Source organism: Rhamphochromis sp. 'chilingali', assembly GCF_963969265.1.
Source record: "Rhamphochromis sp. 'chilingali' genome assembly, chromosome: 2".
Lineage (NCBI taxonomy): Eukaryota > Metazoa > Chordata > Actinopteri > Cichliformes > Cichlidae > Rhamphochromis > Rhamphochromis sp. 'chilingali'.
In genome coordinates, this window is record NC_137930.1 from 14,081,707 (window position 1) to 14,100,791 (window position 19,085).

Below are 19,085 nucleotides of genomic sequence, written 5' to 3' on the forward strand. Positions count from 1 at the left end.
ATCAATCTTTTCCGTCATATAAATAAAAATAGACAAACAAACAAATCCCCCCGCCCCCGCGAAAGTTAATGCGGCGCATCTGAGTGGAAAGTAGACATTTTCACGCATTGTGGAGATGAGAACTGAGGACTTTTAATAAAACTGAGAGTAAAAAAAAATATCTGAAAATAAAAATGTAACACTGCTCGATGTGGTGTAGTCAAACCCATGTGTTATTGCTGCTGGTGGAGGCACTTTTGATAACAGGCCAGACTTGAACCCGTGACCTTCTGGTTCACAGTGCAGGCTCTCCAAACCATGGCCCAGGCCACTGTTTGCAACTTCTCTCTCTCTCTCTTTCGCTCTCCCTGCTTTGCCTTTGCAGTCTGGATTCACTCAGTTCGAGATTTCTGAGGAGCAAAACAATTGATCTTCCATCTGCACGAGCTCCCGGTTTAACAAATGAGATTCTTGTTTCACGCAGCTGATTTGGTGGCTGTCTGGGGTATTTGGAGTAATAAGTTATACAGAGGCGAGGGAGCTGAGAAACGGCTGCAGCTGATGCTGCAACTCGGCTGCAACCTACAGCTCTCCGCTCTGCGTCAGGCAAAAAAAAAGAGAGAAAAGAAATGAAAAAAAAAGGAAAAAAAGAAGAAGTTTGACACAGACAAAGTTTCAGGAGCAGAATATGACGAAAACAACGTGTCGACCGAAATGACTGATGGGGGCTGTGCGTAAAACCATGTAGCCTGTTACATAATATCCTACTTTAAAACATTTCCTTAAATGTAAAATCACTGTATGCATAGAAATTTGAATATGTATGGCTCTACCCACTTTATTAACAGTAATCCACAGTTTGCAAATAAAGGCTACTGTCTACAGTATAGGGGAAAATAAAAAAATATGCCACAATTAAGTGTAGATACTTCAAATAAAGAACAGGTGAATAAAAAGGAACCTTTTTCAGGTTGGAAATGGCTATCGAGCATGCTCCGAAGTTATAACAATTAGCTCATTATGGAGTCATTTCTGAAGACTTAATTGGATTTCCTGATAAGTCACGTGACTCTGGAAGGCGCGAAATGAAACTTCTAGGTGACAGCTGTAAAAAGCAGCGACGCAGGGTTCCCGTGCATCTCAGAAGCAAATGTGTAGTCCACTTTGTACTCAGTCTGAGAAATGTATTACTACAGAGCAACATGTTTACAAAGCACGCAAATTAAAATGCATTTCAACGGATTAACCAGGAAAAAGCTACATCTGCCATGCCACTATTAGCTTTATTACGTCTGATTAGTGCTTTTATTTTTATAAGCAGTCTACGCGAGTATTTCCGTCCACTTGAACACAGGATTTCGGGTCAGTGTTTTCTCCACGTTACTTTCTCATCCGGCCACGACACGTTCCGAGCTGTCAGCAGCAGCCTGCGTGGGTCCTCCGGTCACACAAACCCGCAGGTGCAGCGCCCCGCCGCCGCATCTCATGCCTCAATTAGCGCCGCTGCCCTCTGCACGGACTCGATTAGGCCCGTGATTTATCCGAAAGAAATATAATTATACCTCCAAATAAAATAATCAGCATTGAAGAGCGATTTCCTTAACGAGATGGAGCGGGGTAGATGTCACGGAGTAGCAGCGCCTCATTAGGGCGGTAATGAGACTTTGGGGTGATCCCGATAATTATCGAAATCTGTAAAATAAGGATCAAGTCAAATGTAACCTTAATTTGTCTGGCAATTGAGTTCATTTATTAGTATGACTATTTAGGAAGGACTCCCTCAGCCTTAATGTAAGGTGTCATTATTTTAGGCCATCTGGGTAATAGATGTAACTGCAGAGGCGACATTACAGGCCTGTTTTGTCATTCATGGCTCACACTAACATTTGTCATATGACTGACAGGGTTACCAAAAGAGCTCTTGCCTTTATTGTAGATATCAAGACACAGTCCATTTCACTGCTGCTAACAGGAATAACAGCACTGTTAATGCCATTAATCTCATTAATCTATGAGATCAACATTAAACTTTCATGTGTTTCTCCCAGTTTCAATGTGTAAACAGTGCATAAAAGGGTCAAACAACACTTAAAGAAAACACTACACTAATCTACTATAATAAACTGAAGGTTTTATAATATTATTGTGGAATTATTTTATTTTTTTCACACAGGAGAAGCGTGATCAAAATGTGGTGGCACGTTAGCAGTAAAGAAAAGAAATAATTACATCAAGAAAAGAGACTTTGAATGGATTCAGTTGGCCTCCACGGTTCCAAACAAGGCCTGACGAAAGGAATGGACATTTAAGCAAGTGAATCTCACAGTGAGAACAGAAATGCATCAGAAATCATCCTTCAAGCTTCACTGAGTCCAATATGCTTCTAGCCTCTTTGTACTCCTCTGATTCAGCCAATTCCTCTTCTGTTTCCTGAAAACACACAAACACACATATAGGTTTTGTTTTAGTGCCATCTACTATACTTCCAAAGAAGGAGTTACAACTGTCTTCACTAGACAAACAGGTTTGTTGTCTTCATATAAAAGCATTCTTGAGGAAATATTTCAAACTGTATCATAATGGTAGGAACCAAATTCATCCAGGAAGGGTTGATATGAGGTAAAACCTGACACTGAAGTGTGTTTGCATTCCTCTGGTAGTCACCACAGTGACAGCACTTCCTAATGACCTGTGATGAGCATGTGCATATGCGTATGCCTGTCTGAAGGGAAGAAAGAAGGGAGGATGAGTAACAGGGAAGGGGACAGGTTGCTAATTTCAGGTTAGCTCCCCCTGCCCAGCATTCAGCTCCCATGTGAGTGACTCACACCTCCAGCTGTCTGACTGTTGCTCTGCATTAATTTCAATGACCCTGAGACATCCATGCTGATGTTTGCCTCTCACCATATCAGCTTAAGTCCTGGAGGGTTTGGCATGCTGTGTGGCTGTATATATACTGTATATATATCTGTATATAAGTGCAAAGTGTGGTGCTTGAGCTTATTCTAATGATCAGTTCATTAAGTCTACACACATTTAAAAGAAAAAACATCTGACTCAACACTGGAATATCCAGGATACCACAATATACTTTAAATTATGTGGCCACAAGTGTCCTGGCATGAAACTGTAGCCAATTGTAGACCTTTCCCACTAGTATGTACTTGAGTCAGCTTGGCATGGCTCGACTTGGATTTTAAGGTCTACCATTAGGTGGGAGTACCTGACACCAGTTACTTTTTTTTGTACCCACTTAGCCAGGGCTCCAAGTGATCTGAGACGATCCGAAAACGTGACATCAACAGACAGCATTCCCCCAATTGGCTAGTCAGTGGCGTCACTTATTGAGTCATGAGAGTCTTCATGAAAATCAAAACCACCATTTTTGAAACCCAACAACAAGGGAAAAGGCTGCACAAAAAACAACATCCTGGTCCCCAAGTGTGACAAAAAGCCATACACTGAGCAGCAGGTGTACAATCGCCTCGATGTCCACTTTTGTTATGGTGTTTGTGTCGCATACAAATGACATCACAGGACTTTTGGCAGCATTGCTATAAGGACCCTACACACATTAGGTGGTAATGATTGTAATGGAAAACGACCGAAACAGCGTAAAGTCAAGGCAAGCTGAGTAGGTACTAGTGGAAAAGGGCTTTTAGTGTCTGCTAGGCCTCACCCACACAGTGCTAGAGACCAATTGGCAACCCCTGGTCACAAGTGTGCATTCAAATTTGCATTCTCCGATTCACTGGTTGCTGGATGCCGGTAGGTGAAATCAGTTGCCACAAGGTACTGCACTAAAAAACTCCTTATGATTGCTTCTGTCACTAGCAGTCTGTTGCTGTCCTGCGTAATTTGAATGGAATATGCATATGTGTCTGCAAATACTTGCTAACTAACTACTAAACTGTAGTAAAAACTTGAAAAAAGAATAATGCATACTAAAAAAAATGACCATTCACCTTCAAAATAAAGTCTCTGGCCCTGTGTGACTGGGGCTTAGCAACCAATTTCAGAGCGACTGCGAGCAACCTTCAGTAAACACTCACAACCAGTAAAGGAAACCTTTTTTTTCCCTAGCAAACTGTGGGTAACTGGTCTCTAGGCATTCCTGCCTGTTGTGACATGGCAGTAAATTTAACAGGAACATTATTACTACTACTACTACTACATCCTTGCTTATTTATGGTACAGCATTAAGGGAACTATGTAGCTTGTTATCACACCAGTAACCATAACCTGATGTTGTCTTTTCCATTATCGTTTTTTTTTCTGTTACATGCTGGTCTCATTGGGAAAGACAACTTTTTAAAGATCTGGCATTAAACTGAAATCCAAACACATTAAAATGGGGATCTTAGGCCTTTTCATTCTTTATTATTAATTATTTTGATTATTAATATTTTAATTATTAACTATTTTAGTGAAATGAAGCCTGACAGGAAGGATGAAGCATGATCCAGGTGTTGATCATGTCTACCAGATGTGAAAAAGGATAGGTATTCGCTAGTACTAATACCATACTATGTTTAGAAAGCAAGAGTATGAGAGTTGTGTGTCTTTCATACAATTATAATTACAAATCTGCATTTTTAATGAAGCTTTACTAAGAAACACATAATTAGTTATTAAATATTGTGATACCTACAAAAGAGAAAAAAAGATTAAAAATAAAACTTGAATGCTGGGGTTAACCATTTTTCTTGATGCTGGAATTTTAAAGTATAATAAGCTGAACATTTTTTCTTCTACCCACAAACGCATGGCATGAAATTCTTTTTCAGGGAGGCCATGAGATATTAGAAGTCCAACTGAATTAATTATCACAATAGCTTGTGTCCTGTTGTTTTATGAAAATTTAGTTCACCTCATGGTGGTACTTACTAGCAGCTGTAGCAGATCTGCGTGTGCTATGGCCAGCCGGCGGTGACAATCTGGGATCATCATTCTGGACTCCTGCAACACCTCCATCTGAAAGCACACAGAGACCGCATCAGTGCCATCACCACCTTTATTAATCCGAAAACCCCTGCCACTGCTCCTATTACCAGCTTTCATTACAGGTCTTCACAAAAGTCAACACATTACTGAACATGTATTTTCCAAGCTTTGACCATTAATTTGAACAGCTAGACAAAGTGTATTCACTGGCTGGATTGTGCTGTAGCTTTACTCCTGGCAGTGACATGCAGGGTGTCCCTCATGCACTCTGCTGTGGTTAACATCTCTCAACAAGCCGGCAGTATGAAAAATGTTATTGAGTTATTGATCGGGCCGGGAGTTGGGCAGCAGGGGACCACCTCGATCTGGCTCCACACCTGGATGAATGAGCCGAGAGCATTGTGATCAGGCGTAAAGAGGTATTACTACGCCTGCAGTGTAACTGTGTTGCAGCCTGGGGTACTTTCACAGCCGCGGCTAATGTGGAATTCCCCCAGCTGGCACCCTAAAGAGCGGAGAAGAGCTGGCTAACACTGTCAGACACAGTCACTCATGACAGATGCTTCCTCAGCTAGGCCTGTGTCGAGCTGGAAAAAGTCAAAACATGGACTCAGTTGCACATGTGTACATTACACGGCTATGCACACTAACAGTCTGCCTGCCTGATGGCGTACAAGTTCATCCAAGTGCCTAAACTGACATACCGAAAAATAGTGGACAAATTGTCAAGTTGGCTGCCATCTAGATGTGACAAGGTAAGCTAGAGTAGGCAAAAGAGTACTGAAACAGAGAAAAGTCACGGTGCCCTCCCGGTTCGGTGGAATGATCCCATCAGCACAGGATAAAGATGACACTTACAGCGTATTGATTCCATTAAAATAAAAACCTGTAATCCATCCTGCCTCAGACCTCTCATCTCCAACCATAATCCATCTGGCCTCCCAATCTCCCCATTTAACACCAACCAAGCCTGCTGCTCAGCCTGAGCTGCCACTCTATGAATGAACAAACAAAACAACACACACACTGAATTTTAATGGAAGCCGTAAACATAATCAGATGTGATATCTGTGGTTCAGTTCCTCCCCGTTTGAATCAAGTTTGGATCCGCATCAGCGAACACTGGCCCAAATAAAGGGCAGTTATATGAAAAACCACGTCCTTCCAACAATCTTGTGTAAGCTGACCATAAAATACTGTAATAGGCAAAACTCATATTTGTCTATATATGAGTAGCAGGCTCTCTTGACAAGATCTTGAAATATTTGTATTATTTACCTTTTTTTCACACTATTTCTTTATCGTTGTGATACTGGAATGAAGCAAAGACATCAAGAGAAGCTGTGAATTTAGTTTCCCCCAGGTATTAAACACACATTAAAGGCAAATTCAGAAATTCATTTAACATTTAAAGCTGATAAACCCCCTCGCTAGCCTACAAAATAAGGGCTATAAAGATCCCATAACGCAACGCTCCGATTTTAAATTATTTTGCCATTTCCTTTTATTTTCTGTACACGGCGGGTAATGATTTGGTTATATATTTTGAGGCATAATTGAAATGTCTCTGTGCTTGCAACACCACATGGAATCATAAAGTTCCATTTGCTTATTTATTTAAAAAAAACAGCAAACCTGATCACCCTGATCACTTCCACATCCGCAACACACACCAGATTTCCTCGACTAGATCAAAACAGTGATGTAGTGTCATTAACTTTAACTTCAATATTATTTTGTGAAGAAGCAAATGGTAAAAAGCCAAATTTGGCAAGTAGCGCTGGTGGTGGACAACAACTGGGTTCACGGCACAGTGCTATGTGACAAAGTTGAGCTTATGTGCCAAATTTAAAAGAAAATTCTTCTTCTGGCTTTGACATTATAAGCTCTGGACACCATATCTAGAGACTGTTTTCATCAGCAGAGGATTGGTCCAGTCTAACAAAGAAGCAGACCATGGACCTTGCTGTGGTGAAAGGGTAAATGTGCACATGGAAGAGAACCAGACTTCCAGCTTCCATATCAAAAATGCTAAAAGTGATGCAGTGCTTCACAAGGACAAAACCTTTAAAACTAAACTGGTTTCTATGTTCCTTGACTATGTAGCTTGCAAAGATGACACATTAATATATTTATGTATATATCATTCTGATGTTTGGTGTTTATAAACCATCAAGTGTTTGCCATCTGATTATATACAGTGGTATAATGAAAATGTTTAGAATTATAAGATACAATATCCATTAGGGCTGTGCGATATGACCAAAATCTCATATCCCGATATAAGAATTCTATCGTCCAGATAACGATATAAATCACAAAAGTGTAACATTTTCTGTAAATTCTGTGAATCTCGGGCAGCTCGACTTGCGGGAAGTGTTTCCAGCTACGTGTCATGTACCTGGAGTCGAGTGTTTTAACAGATGCATGAAGCTATACATTTTTAGACATAAGTTGTAACGGCCGCCGTTTTCTTTGTGAGTATTTATTACACGGCGCGCTGCGGGGAAAAGCCTGTTCCAACGTTTGAGTCTAAGGTTTATTTTTTAGCACCTGGCGGCTCTTTTTTAATTCTCATCCGTAAACACTCTGCATCTTTCACGTGATTCAGTTTATTTTTGAAAATTCTCAACAGGATCTTGAGCTTTATTGTGAAAGGTTTATGTGGAACATAAACAAGCGGACACACCATGGTGTTACCGTTGTTGTTGCTAACGACAACGCATAAAAACAGGCGCTTGTCCGTCCGTAGTGTGGTTATATTAAATATAAGAGAAAGAGAGAACTTTAACAAATTAATATAGCCACTACAGTGACCATCAAAACGATGAAAAAATATTGCCATGAACAGTTTATTTTGCGACACCACGAAACAAACGATAGCGTAAAATGAAACGATAGACGTTTTTATATTGTCATTCGATATATATCGTTATATCGAACAGCCCTAATATCCATACATGTCTGTGTCATACATAAGTAAAGCAAAAAAAGCTCAAAAACTGCCCACACAACTGTCCATTTTGCTAGCTAACGTTAATATTATTATATTATTTGAATTGAATATTTTAAAAGACATAAGAAACATGTTGGAGTGAGAAAATTCCACAACCTGTGTACAGACAAATGATGGAGGGATGCAGGCGCAGTGAGAATGGAGAGCAGGATATGGGCCAGTGATCTGTTAGGGACACTAAATTACCAGCATGTGTCAGTAATTATCAAACTCTTTTAAAGTAACATGATATAATTACATCTGAATCAAGCAAATTACAAAATCACTAATGATTCTCCTCTCAAAACCTAATTCTTCATTATCACTGTGGACTGACCTCATTATATGAACGAAGGGCTACTCGAATTATCAAGACACAATTCACTCCCTAACTATGCGAGAGCAACAACCCTCCCTCACTTTACTGGCTGAGATCAACAGAAGGAACAGGTGGTGATAAATGGATAATTCAAAGGCTTTCAAATTAAGACACATAATTGCTGTACAGCATCAAAGAAGCAAAATGTACCTGTTTCTTGATGACATAATCATCTGCCGCCTCTGTTTTCAGGCGCTCGATCTTCTCTTCCTGCTGCTTCGCTTCAGTTATGTACGCAATCTCCTCCTTGGCCAGCCTGCACAGAAACAAGAAGACGGAAAAGACACGGTTAAAGGCAGCCATACAGTGTTGTTCCATCAAACATAAAACGTAAACGCACAGCCTCTCAGACGGATAATATAGGCTGAACCAAGAAAAGGCGACTGTGATGGTCACTTTTTACAGACAGGGCCATCTATCCTCATTCTCCCCAGCACTCTTGTGACTGAGGAGGACACAGTGAGATCATCTCCCACAGGATGGCAAGAAACACACCTCAATAACACGCAGCAAACACATCACTTCTCCTCACTGCTCTGAAGTGGAGATCAGCCTTAAATAATGCTTTGAAATTCAACTTATCATTTAGACAGCGCTCTAACAGTGGCTAAAATAGGATGCATTTACATGAAAGACATTTTATTTCTGGAAAGGAGCAACACTTCACACTAAATTTAAACCGGATAACAGTTTTTTTCTTTAATAACTGGCAGTAGCAGATCTAAGCCTGAAAATAATGTGGATGAGAACTATGGTGTTTATATGAGTATATGAGGTTTTATTATTTTTATTCACTTGTTAAAACGGAGTTTATTAAACTCTTTAAAATTGAGATTAAACAGCACAACACTGTCATTCATCTGCAGTCAGATTTGTTTTGTTTTTGGTTTCTTTACAACCATCGGAGAAACATCGGGCTTTTTAGCCTGTACACCAGTGTTAGTGAGCTGCCAGCAATATATTTTAATGTAATATATTTGATTGTTTTTTGTTAACTTTTATAGAAAAAAAACTTTAGGGGGCAGTTGATGTCCACGGTCTGGCCTGCTCTAAAACGGAAGAATATATCAATTGTATAACATGCATTTCATTTTGTATCCTCTTATTGTTTTTGCAGCACTTAAACCTTGAACTTATGCATCTTGCAGTCAACAGTATTCACTAATTATATTATTTAACTTCATATATTACAATATATGAATGCGTCACTAGTGAGTGAGATCTGATTCTTATTTAACGATAGTACACAGAATGCAACATCATAAACTTACATACAGGATAACACTGATACAAATGTTAAACTAAACTGAATTTAGATTTAAAATAATAATAATAATAATACTAAATGATTCAATTAAATTTTCTGCCATAATGGCCAAAGAAGGGATTCAAAAGCCCAAGTTCACATTTGTCTTGTGCACTGAAAATAAAGAAATTAATATATATATACACACTTCTCAGTCACAGAGCAAAAATCGCAAATCGTCATTTTTGAGAAGGCTGACCAACAAACACAGAATTTTCTTTGTAATCATCAAATATTTTGTTCATCTCTAATCTATATACGCACATAAATGTAGCTCTGTCTGGAAACTTCCAGCATTCTGCATGGAATAAATGGAAAAGCTGTGGGGGTTCAATGCCGGGAGGGTTTATTTTCAATGTGAAGAAAAAGCAATACAGCTTACATGAGAGCAACAAGTCAGTCAACTTCCTTTGCATATCTAATAGCAATAAATGATTTCGCCTAATCTACCTAGTGATGATATATGAATGCATGAAACTGCATTACTTCATTACATTTGGCTGGTTCTTTTTAAAATGATTTAACTCTCTCCTTTACATACATAGGGAAAATGGGTAATAGAAACGGAAAGCTAACTAAAGAATTTTAAAAATTCTAAAATTGAGTAATCCCAGTGGATTTCCAATCTTCTAACAAAGGCTTTAGAAAATCGAGCCTGTGGCAGACGAATTTGGACAATTACAGATCTTTTTGTGTTTTGATTTTTACTGCAGAGAGGAAAGCCTCTGAAAACACATTTAGATTTCATTCTTTATTTAAAAATATTAATAGTAGGTCTCTGCCCTGAATTCATCTAAAGATCATATTACATCATACATATTACTTTTATCAATACACTTTTGAAATGTGCAAAGTAGGACATTATATCATGTCACTCATGTCTTTTGTGTTAGCATGTCACAGAAAAACACACAGAAATCAGCGTAACCTGCATACTGCCATCCAGCTCACATCCTATCAACATGATTATCTGGCTCCTTTATCCACCTTTATTGTCTTCGACACACACACACACACACACACACACACACACACACACACACACACACACACACACACACACACACACAGAAGCTACTAGTTCTTTTTTAGACATTAATTGATCATCAATTCAATCCCTAATTTAGACCAAGTCAGGTGGTAAATGGGCCTCTTTTTCTTGATTATTAGTGAAAATAGGCTTGAGTACATTGATAAATTCTGATTATTTATCAATTACGGCCCAAATGGAACTAAATCTCTTAAATAGATTCCGACCCTGATTGGCATAATGGAGTTTGAAAATATAGCTATTGATAATGATTTCCAACTAACAGTCTTTTTCCGGCTGCGCCTGCTGGAGGGACTGACAACACAAATTTCATTTTTCATAAAATCAGCTGTGTGTGTGTAAGTGAGTAATCCTTCATTAGTCAGTCACATTACTGGAGACCCTTCCCTACGCGTTGCACTGCTCTTTGCCTAGCCAAGGAAGCCAATAGCACTCTGTCATATTTTACATCAATTACCACTCATTCTAATACGGTTCCATCAGGAAGCTTTTAAACAGGCACCGTATGCAATAGCAGATCCTGTCTTTCACTCTCATGCTTAATGTAGAATGAGTTATGTCACCTGTTAAGAGTCAAAGAAGGTGGCAAAGAGAGGAGAAACGATGGAGGTAGGAAGGCTGAAATAATTTGAATAAAACTGAAGGACAGTCTAATAACAAAATGTCCATTCCTCCCCTTTCCAGTCCTGATGTTAATTTCTTATTTCTCCCAGACTTGGAGCGCTGTGCGAATAAGGGGTGGGGTCGTGGCTGGTTTTAAATAGACCTGCCACCTCAGGCTTAATGGAAAAGGCAGCTCTCTGGAAAATAGAAAAAAAAAAAGGAATTAGAAGCCAGCCGACACACACATTTGGTCGCCTGCTCTAGCACTGTATTTTTGAGCTGCGATGTAGTCTGCGCTGGGACCGGAATGACAAAGGCAAATTACTGTTGTCATTTTATTAAGGGCATCCGCCTCGCTAGGGCAGAAAGGCACTGACTGGAATGTGCAGAAGCCACTGGAAATAGGCCTGGCTAAAAGAGCAGGCAGGTTTCCTCTAAAGTCGTACATATAAATGTATGTGTGTGTGTGTGTGTGTGTGTGTGTATACTTGAGAGTGTGAGTGTGAGAGAGAGAGAGAGAGAGAGAGAGAGAGAGAGAGAGAGAGAGAGAGAGAGAGAGAGGGGGTAGAGGAAGTGAAAAAGCTGGGAACAGAGGCAAAAAGGAGACTATAAGAGAAGGACACAACACAGAGCAATGACACTCTACACTTAAACAGTTTGATAAAAGGTTCATGTCAACGTACAGCTGTTGGCCTTGAGGGAGTAAGATTTTAAATCTTATCTTTTGTTCAAATAATATACTCAACTTAAAAACCTCAGAAGAGAAAGCAGGGATGATACTGGCTAATAAAATACTGCACCCTTGCATTGTTGTTTTTCCTATACTGACCACTCCTGGACACTCTGTGACATTATCCTCTCTGGGATGTCCAGCCTCCATCATTACCACCGGGGAGCCTGTTGGTAATCTGACCCTCATCAAAGTGCAATCGATAGCGTATTACACAAACAGCACTGACAGGAGGGAATTAGAGGTCTGCCTGATTGACGATAGGTACACTCAAACCATCCCACAGACAACTGAGCCCATTATCTCAAGAATCCTCATAATGTCTACAACATTTTCTATTCCAGCATGGTAAATTTGGCCGTTGTACAAATGTGGAGCCAAGCTCGAAGTAGATGCCAACTCTTTTAGTAGGACAGCTTAGACTAGTTAATGAGTTTGCAGGTCCTACATCAAAAGGCCCATATCAATCTATCTAGAAGTGAAGCGAACACTAAACCATTATAGATGAGCAGTGTTTGCCTACAGACAGGATTTACAGTTTGGAAAAGAGAAAGAATAAAGATGGAATATGTTCATTAGAAAATTTGGAAAACTAGGCAAACAATGAAGAAACAAATGGGACGAAACAGCTACTGTACACCCAGTTGTACCGTTAAAGTTAAAAAGCAATACAAGATGTCTGAACTTGCCAGGAGTTTGTGCAACTAGCCAACTTGATGTTAAACATTGATGCCGTTGTTAACTGCCGCCAGAAATACAAGTCGGTTAAACCTATTATAGTTATTTTAATAATGTAAAACTGCAATTACTGGTTCATGAAGCTCCTAAAATACACAAAATGTTTGTTTTGCCATTATTTAACTTTGTCCATTTAAGATATTCTGTGCTTTTAAATTATTTTTTTCAGTTTTTATACTACCGTAATTGTCGGGCTATAAGCTGCTACTTTTTGCACAAGCTTTGAACCCTGCGGCTTTTAGTCAGGTGCAGCTTTTCCATGGATTGTCCATGATTTTTGTGATATCGTAAGACGATTTGTTTTGTTTGTTCCGCTGTTGTACGGCACTACGTTGCCTGGCGGAAGGGCATGTGATCAGACACACAGTATCGGGGTTCAAGAGTGGTATGTTGGTCACATGTCCATCTGCCAGGCAACATAGTGCCGTACAAGTAGCGCAAAAAACAAACTTCAAAGTAGCGCTACGCGTACAGCGGGAGGTGTGGATGACTAGCGGCGATAAACTTGCGAAAAGCAAGTTATGCTCAACTCCACCAGTGGAATCTGACAGCGTGGAAAAGTGTGAAAACATCCATGATCACCAACGGATTTCGAAGGGCTGGACTGCTGCATGATGGAGAGGAGGACACCACCACGGCCCTTCTGAGGGTGTTCGACTCTGACACTGACAACGAGGATTTCTTTGGTTTTGAAAGTGACAACGAAGGAAAGGAGCTGAGAGTGGATGACGAAGCCATCCTGAGCCTGTTCGTATCCGACACTGGAGAAGAGGACTTTGGTGGTTTTAGTGCGCAGGAAGATGGTGGTGAATGACTGACTTTTCTTCTTGTTAAAGCCATGTCACTGCACCTGAGCCTAAAAGGTAGTCCGAATCTATTTTTCTGGTGTGCTGTAGGTTATTGTTATGTAGGGCTGCTCGATTATGGCAAAAATGATAATCACGATTATTTTCACTGAAATTGAGATCACGATTATTTGACGATATTTATTTAACCCTTTAAGACCTACTATAGAACCAAGTCCACCAGAGCTTATATTATTTTTTTACATGCTGTAGTGCCATTTGTGGGAGCATTTCAAGTTGCTATACATCAATACAACTGTTATAGCCCATATTTTAATATATGTATGCATTAAGTCCATAGTAATTACATAAATTGCAAAAAAGTGCAATAAACTACAAAAAAAATTGAAAATTGCTTTTGTTTTGTTTACATATATTTCTACTTGGAGAAATTTAAGAGGTTTATCCCTCAAAACTTTAAATACAATAAAGTTGCAAAAAATAGTTTCCCACCACAGGAAATTTATTTTGAGTGTCTTCATAGTTTTATTTTGGAGATACAGCAATTTTTATATACTGCAGGAAAAACAAAAAACAATCCTATGATGCAAATTTGCAAAGAAAACAGCATGTGCATCATTTCACTGTGGGAAGTGTTACGAACAGCTGATAGGAACGGCAAAGCGTGTTTCTGCAATATTATGTTTTTGTTCCTGCAAGCGCTTTTTATGCAATTTTTGCAAAGCTATATGTGGAACGAAACCGTGACCGAGGACAAGCTGATGGCATCAGATGTAAGTACAACTCCTCCGGTTTCATATGCAAAACAAATTATTGCGCTACGGTTCAGGTTCTACAGGGATTTAAAAATAGTTACGCAAAACGGAGCGTGCTGCTCTGACCGGCTTTAAAGGGTTAACAATGACTTTAAAAAAATAATATAAAATAGTGTGCAACACCACTGAAGTTTTTTTTTTTAAACTCTCTTTTCAACCAACGGCAGTCACTCTCCAAATAACTTCTGCTTAGCTTTCCGAGCTTCCCTCGGGTCCTCTTAATCAGCGGTCTCCAACCTTTTTTGCGCCACGGACCGGTTTATGCCCGACAATATTTTCACGGACCGGCCTTTAAGGTGTCGCGGATAAATGAGGGAGGGGCTAATAATCGGCTCAGTCATTTTTAATGATCGTTGAAAGCCCAGATCATAATCGTGATTAAAATTCGATTAATTGAGCAGCCCTATTGTTATGTACTACATTTGTTACTCATTTATGAAGCACAGTACATGTTTCGTACTTGTAATTACCGCTACTTGTACATATACTTAAAAAGTTATGCAAATATGTACCCATAACTTGTTTTTCAAAATATTAATAAAAGGGGTGTGTCTCCAAACAGCCATCTCTTTCCTGACAATTCGCTTTGTGCATATTCTCGTACATATGGTAAGTCAACATTGAAACACCTGCGGCTTTTAGTCAGGTGCGGCTAATGTATGTACAAAACAGGATTTTCCCCTGATTTTAGCTTGTGCGGCTAATATTCAGGTGCGCTTTGTAGTCCGGGAAATACGGTAGTTAACTAGCCTAATTTTTTTCTGTCATTTAAACAACTCAAATCACAAACCAGAAACATCCCTAAGTTCTTTTTTTATGAATACTATTTCAAATTTTCCTGAAAATGCTTGATCTCCAATTTAATTGCATTTGAAAGGTGAGTCTATTATCTAGCCTGTCCTCACTGATTGTCATACATTAGAAGACATTAGATATTCATCAGCCGTTTGCAACATAATTTAACAGCATAACAAACATCTCTCTACACCAAGCCCAAACAGAAACTCTACATTAAAGCCACAAGGGCTAAGTTTATTGCAGGGCGTGTAATACAGGATATCTGTTTAAGGAAGGTGTAACTGTGAACTGGAATATGTCCTGGTTGCACTGCACACAGAACAGTTTAGTGGTGCTCACATCTATTTTAAAGAAAAATGTTTAATCTAATTGTAAAGAACTTTTCTCTTGTAAGGTTTCTTTTCTTTAGGAGTGAAAGAAGCCTTCTATGTCAACTGCGAACGACCATCTTTGAACAGAGGTGGTGGCTTATGACACCAACTGTCTGCCATCTATAATCCAGTTCTGAGATCCCTTCCCAGATGCCTTAACGCCCACTCACATCCTGGGCCATCTGACCTCAGTAAATTACATGATAGGGTGATTGCGACCTAGGGCTGTGCGATATGACCAAAATCTCATATCCCGATATAAGACATCTATCATCCCGATAACGATATAAATCACAAAAAATTTAAGTTTTCTGTAAATTCTGTGAATCTCGGGCAGCTCGACTTGCATGAAGTGTTTTCAGCTGGGCGTCGTGTACCTGGAGTTATGACTTTTAGCCGATCCATGAAGCGATACATTTTTAGACATAAGTTGTAAAGGCCGCCGTTTTCTTTGTGAATATTTATTACACGGCGTGCTGCGGGGAAAAGCCTGTTCTAACGTTTGAGTCTAAGGTTTATTTTTTAGCACCTAACGCCTCTTTTTTGTTTCTCATCCGTAAACACTGCATACTCTTTCACAGGATTTAGTTTATTTTGAAAAGTCTCAACAGGATCTTGAGCTTTATTGTGAAAGGTTAATATGCAAAACAAACAAGCGGACGGCGGAACCACGCCATTGTTCTACTGTCGTGGTTGCTAATGGAAATGCGTAAAAACAGTCGCTTGTCCATCCGTAGTGTGGTCATATTAAATATAAGAGAAAAAGAGAACTTTAACAAATTAATATAACCACTACAGTGACCATCAAAACGATGAAAAAATATTGCCGTAAACATTATATTTTGCCACACTACGAAACAAACGATAGTGTAAAATGAAACGATAGACGTTTTTATATCGTCACCCGATATATATCGTTATATCGAACAGCCCTATTGTGACCTACACCCGTCTTCACACCTTCGCTCGTGTGATTAGGCAGAGGATCATTAGGGGATCCATTGTCCCTCTTGGGGGGGGAGAGACACTCTCACAGGGCTTAAACCTGGGACTCTCCACAATTTGACCCTAGAACTGAAGAAGCTTCTCGGATAAGAGGTGAAACGTCTTCAAGCAACTTAAAGAAGTCCAGACGCCTTTCTTTCCAAGCTCCTTAGACTACGATGACCTGGATGACTGAGAACATCCACAGACAAACACAGTGCACAAATCACATGACTTCACTGTCAGTACCACTGCCCTCCAGTGTACTGTGTGATCGTGAAGAACTAAGCAAACAACTTACTTACATGTTTTATGAATTTTAAAAAAATAATCATTTAAATGATGCTTGATGCGGATTAGGGGTCAGGGTTAGGTAGGTACAAACTTTATTTACAACATCAAACCAGGTTTTAACTTCTTAAACTCCATCAGGCAACCAGCTACAGTTAGGTTTAGAGTTACATTTAAGGCCTAGTCACACATGGCCTTGGGTCAGTTGGCAACTGCTTGAGAATCACCAGTCGCTAGGGAAAAATGTGTACTCTCCTGGCAGGTTGTGGTTACTGGCAGTCACTGTGAAAAAGACTGCCAAAGCCTCAGTCACACTGGGCTGGAGACCGGTCAGTTATGCCCTGTTAGCCACCACCTGCTGGGAAAAATGTGTATTCCCCGGCAGGCTGGTGAGTGGTTGCATGAGGCTGCCTGCGATCACTGAAACTGGTCGCAAGAAAAGCTACAAGGTCCTGTGGCAACTGCTAAAAGATGACTCTGGTTACTCATAGATTGAATGGAAGATCCTAACTTGCCAACGTCTTCCATGCAAAGTATAGTGCAAACTATGGGCAACCACAGCAAGATGCTTGCAACCAAAGCAATCACAACAAGGTTTTCAATGTAGCACCCTCTTAGCGACCAATTTCACCCACCAACAGCCAGTAATCACCAGGAACACTCACTGAAAGGTTTGCAAATACATATTTTTCCAGAGTGATCAAAGGTTGCCAGCTGGCTACCAACTAGTCCCTATGCCAGTAGGATTTAACTCCTTCCAGTTGTTCTCCATTTGTGTAGCTTATAACTTTCACATAGCAACTTTCAGTAGGAATTGTACCGACTCAACCTAAATTACCCAACACTCTGGGTACAAACTGCGTATGAATAAAAATCCACAACCTGAAAAAACGGTTTCTTGAACCAGCCCCCCCACCAAAAAAATGTTTAACAACAGTTTTTATTAAACCAGTTATGATCATCTACCAATTTAAGGAAGCCTGGAGTCCAAAGTACATATGCAGCAGTACTTTAGTGCAGTGAAGGTGCACTGGCCTGTATTATTCATTAACTAGTTGTCATTTTTTTTACTCCTCATTATAATATGTACGTGTCAAGACTGTGTTGTCATCCCTGCCTGCCTGTAACAATTCTGACCCCAAAATGGGATGCAAGTATTTGCAAAATCTCACCCCAAGTCCATCTCACCTTAACATGGTACCAATGCGGAGCTACGTAGCTTACTCAGCAGGTGCTTCCCACACCCGCAGAGTTTAATGATAATAATAATATAACGGTGCTTCTACGTTGGGCTGTTTCATGCAGCAGCTCCAATTAGCAAAGATGAGGGAGTTTCCACTGAAAATTTTTTTATAATGACAATTAAAATTAATGTTATGTTGCGATAACTTAAGTTTACGAACTTGAGTTCGAGTGACCCAGTTGATATCAGCACGTGGAAGTTTTAAAATGCAGCCAGAAAATGGACACTTTATTTGATCAGCAGTGTGTTAGCTACCTAGCTAACATTAGGGATCAGTCGACCACCACTTTGAATTGAGCTGAATTACACACACTACAATTATGATACAGCGCTATGGTTGAACAAACAGTGAACTCTAACCCCCACATTATAACTATTAGCTACTCAGGGTTAAGCGACGGTAAGAAATAGCCGCTTTGAACAGAATACACTTTCTTATCATTCAAGCCGCTAGCTATAGGCCGCGCCCCAACACCGCACTAAAGTTAAAATGTGGTTGGTAACACATTTCGACCTGCGGCGTAGGTTTTCGCCTGGCCGCCCGGCTAACTTAGTTAGCTCAAAAACGCCGACCTCACGTTAGCATCTATAAGTAGCTTGCATAACATACGAAATACTAGTTAAGTTAAACGAAGAGCCAGCCTTACCGTTTAACAATACCAGTTTTAATCTTAATCTGCCGTGTTCTTGGATCTGCCATGGCTGTAGATGCAATGTATTACTGGGAAGTAACGTGTTGTCGCTAGCTTACTGTGTTAACGGTGTGCAGGTGGAAGTGGAAGGAAGGATGATGAGCTGCTGGCAGATAAATCGATCGTTAGAGAAGCTCATTGTCGAGTTTTCTGGTCTGAATGACAGATCTGGTAGGTAATACAGTTTCGTGAGTGTGTTTCTCTGGTTCTTGTGCATGCTTTTGCTATTTTTCTTCAAATTACACCTCGATAAACCGAAATCATAAAATGACAAAAATAAATAAATACTGTGGTGGTTAAGTTAATTAAATCAGGAGCAATTACGGAGACTGGGAGCTCTATGTTATATGTAGTTGGTTT

At 39.8% G+C, this 19,085-nt stretch overlaps 1 protein-coding gene across 1 annotated transcript; it reads right to left on the reverse strand.

Moving 5' to 3' along the window:
• Positions 1 to 2,109: 2,109 nt before the first annotated feature.
• Positions 2,110 to 18,836, reverse strand: tbca (tubulin cofactor a). The gene is made up of 4 exons (XM_080876361.1): positions 18,681 to 18,836; positions 8,448 to 8,553; positions 4,867 to 4,953; positions 2,110 to 2,409 (listed from the first exon to the last, which is right to left on the reverse strand). Exons 1-4 carry the CDS (start codon positions 18,731 to 18,733, stop codon positions 2,329 to 2,331), a joined length of 327 nt encoding a protein of 108 aa, XP_080732487.1. The 5' UTR covers positions 18,734 to 18,836; the 3' UTR covers positions 2,110 to 2,328.
• Between the last annotated feature and the right edge of the window lie 249 nt (positions 18,837 to 19,085).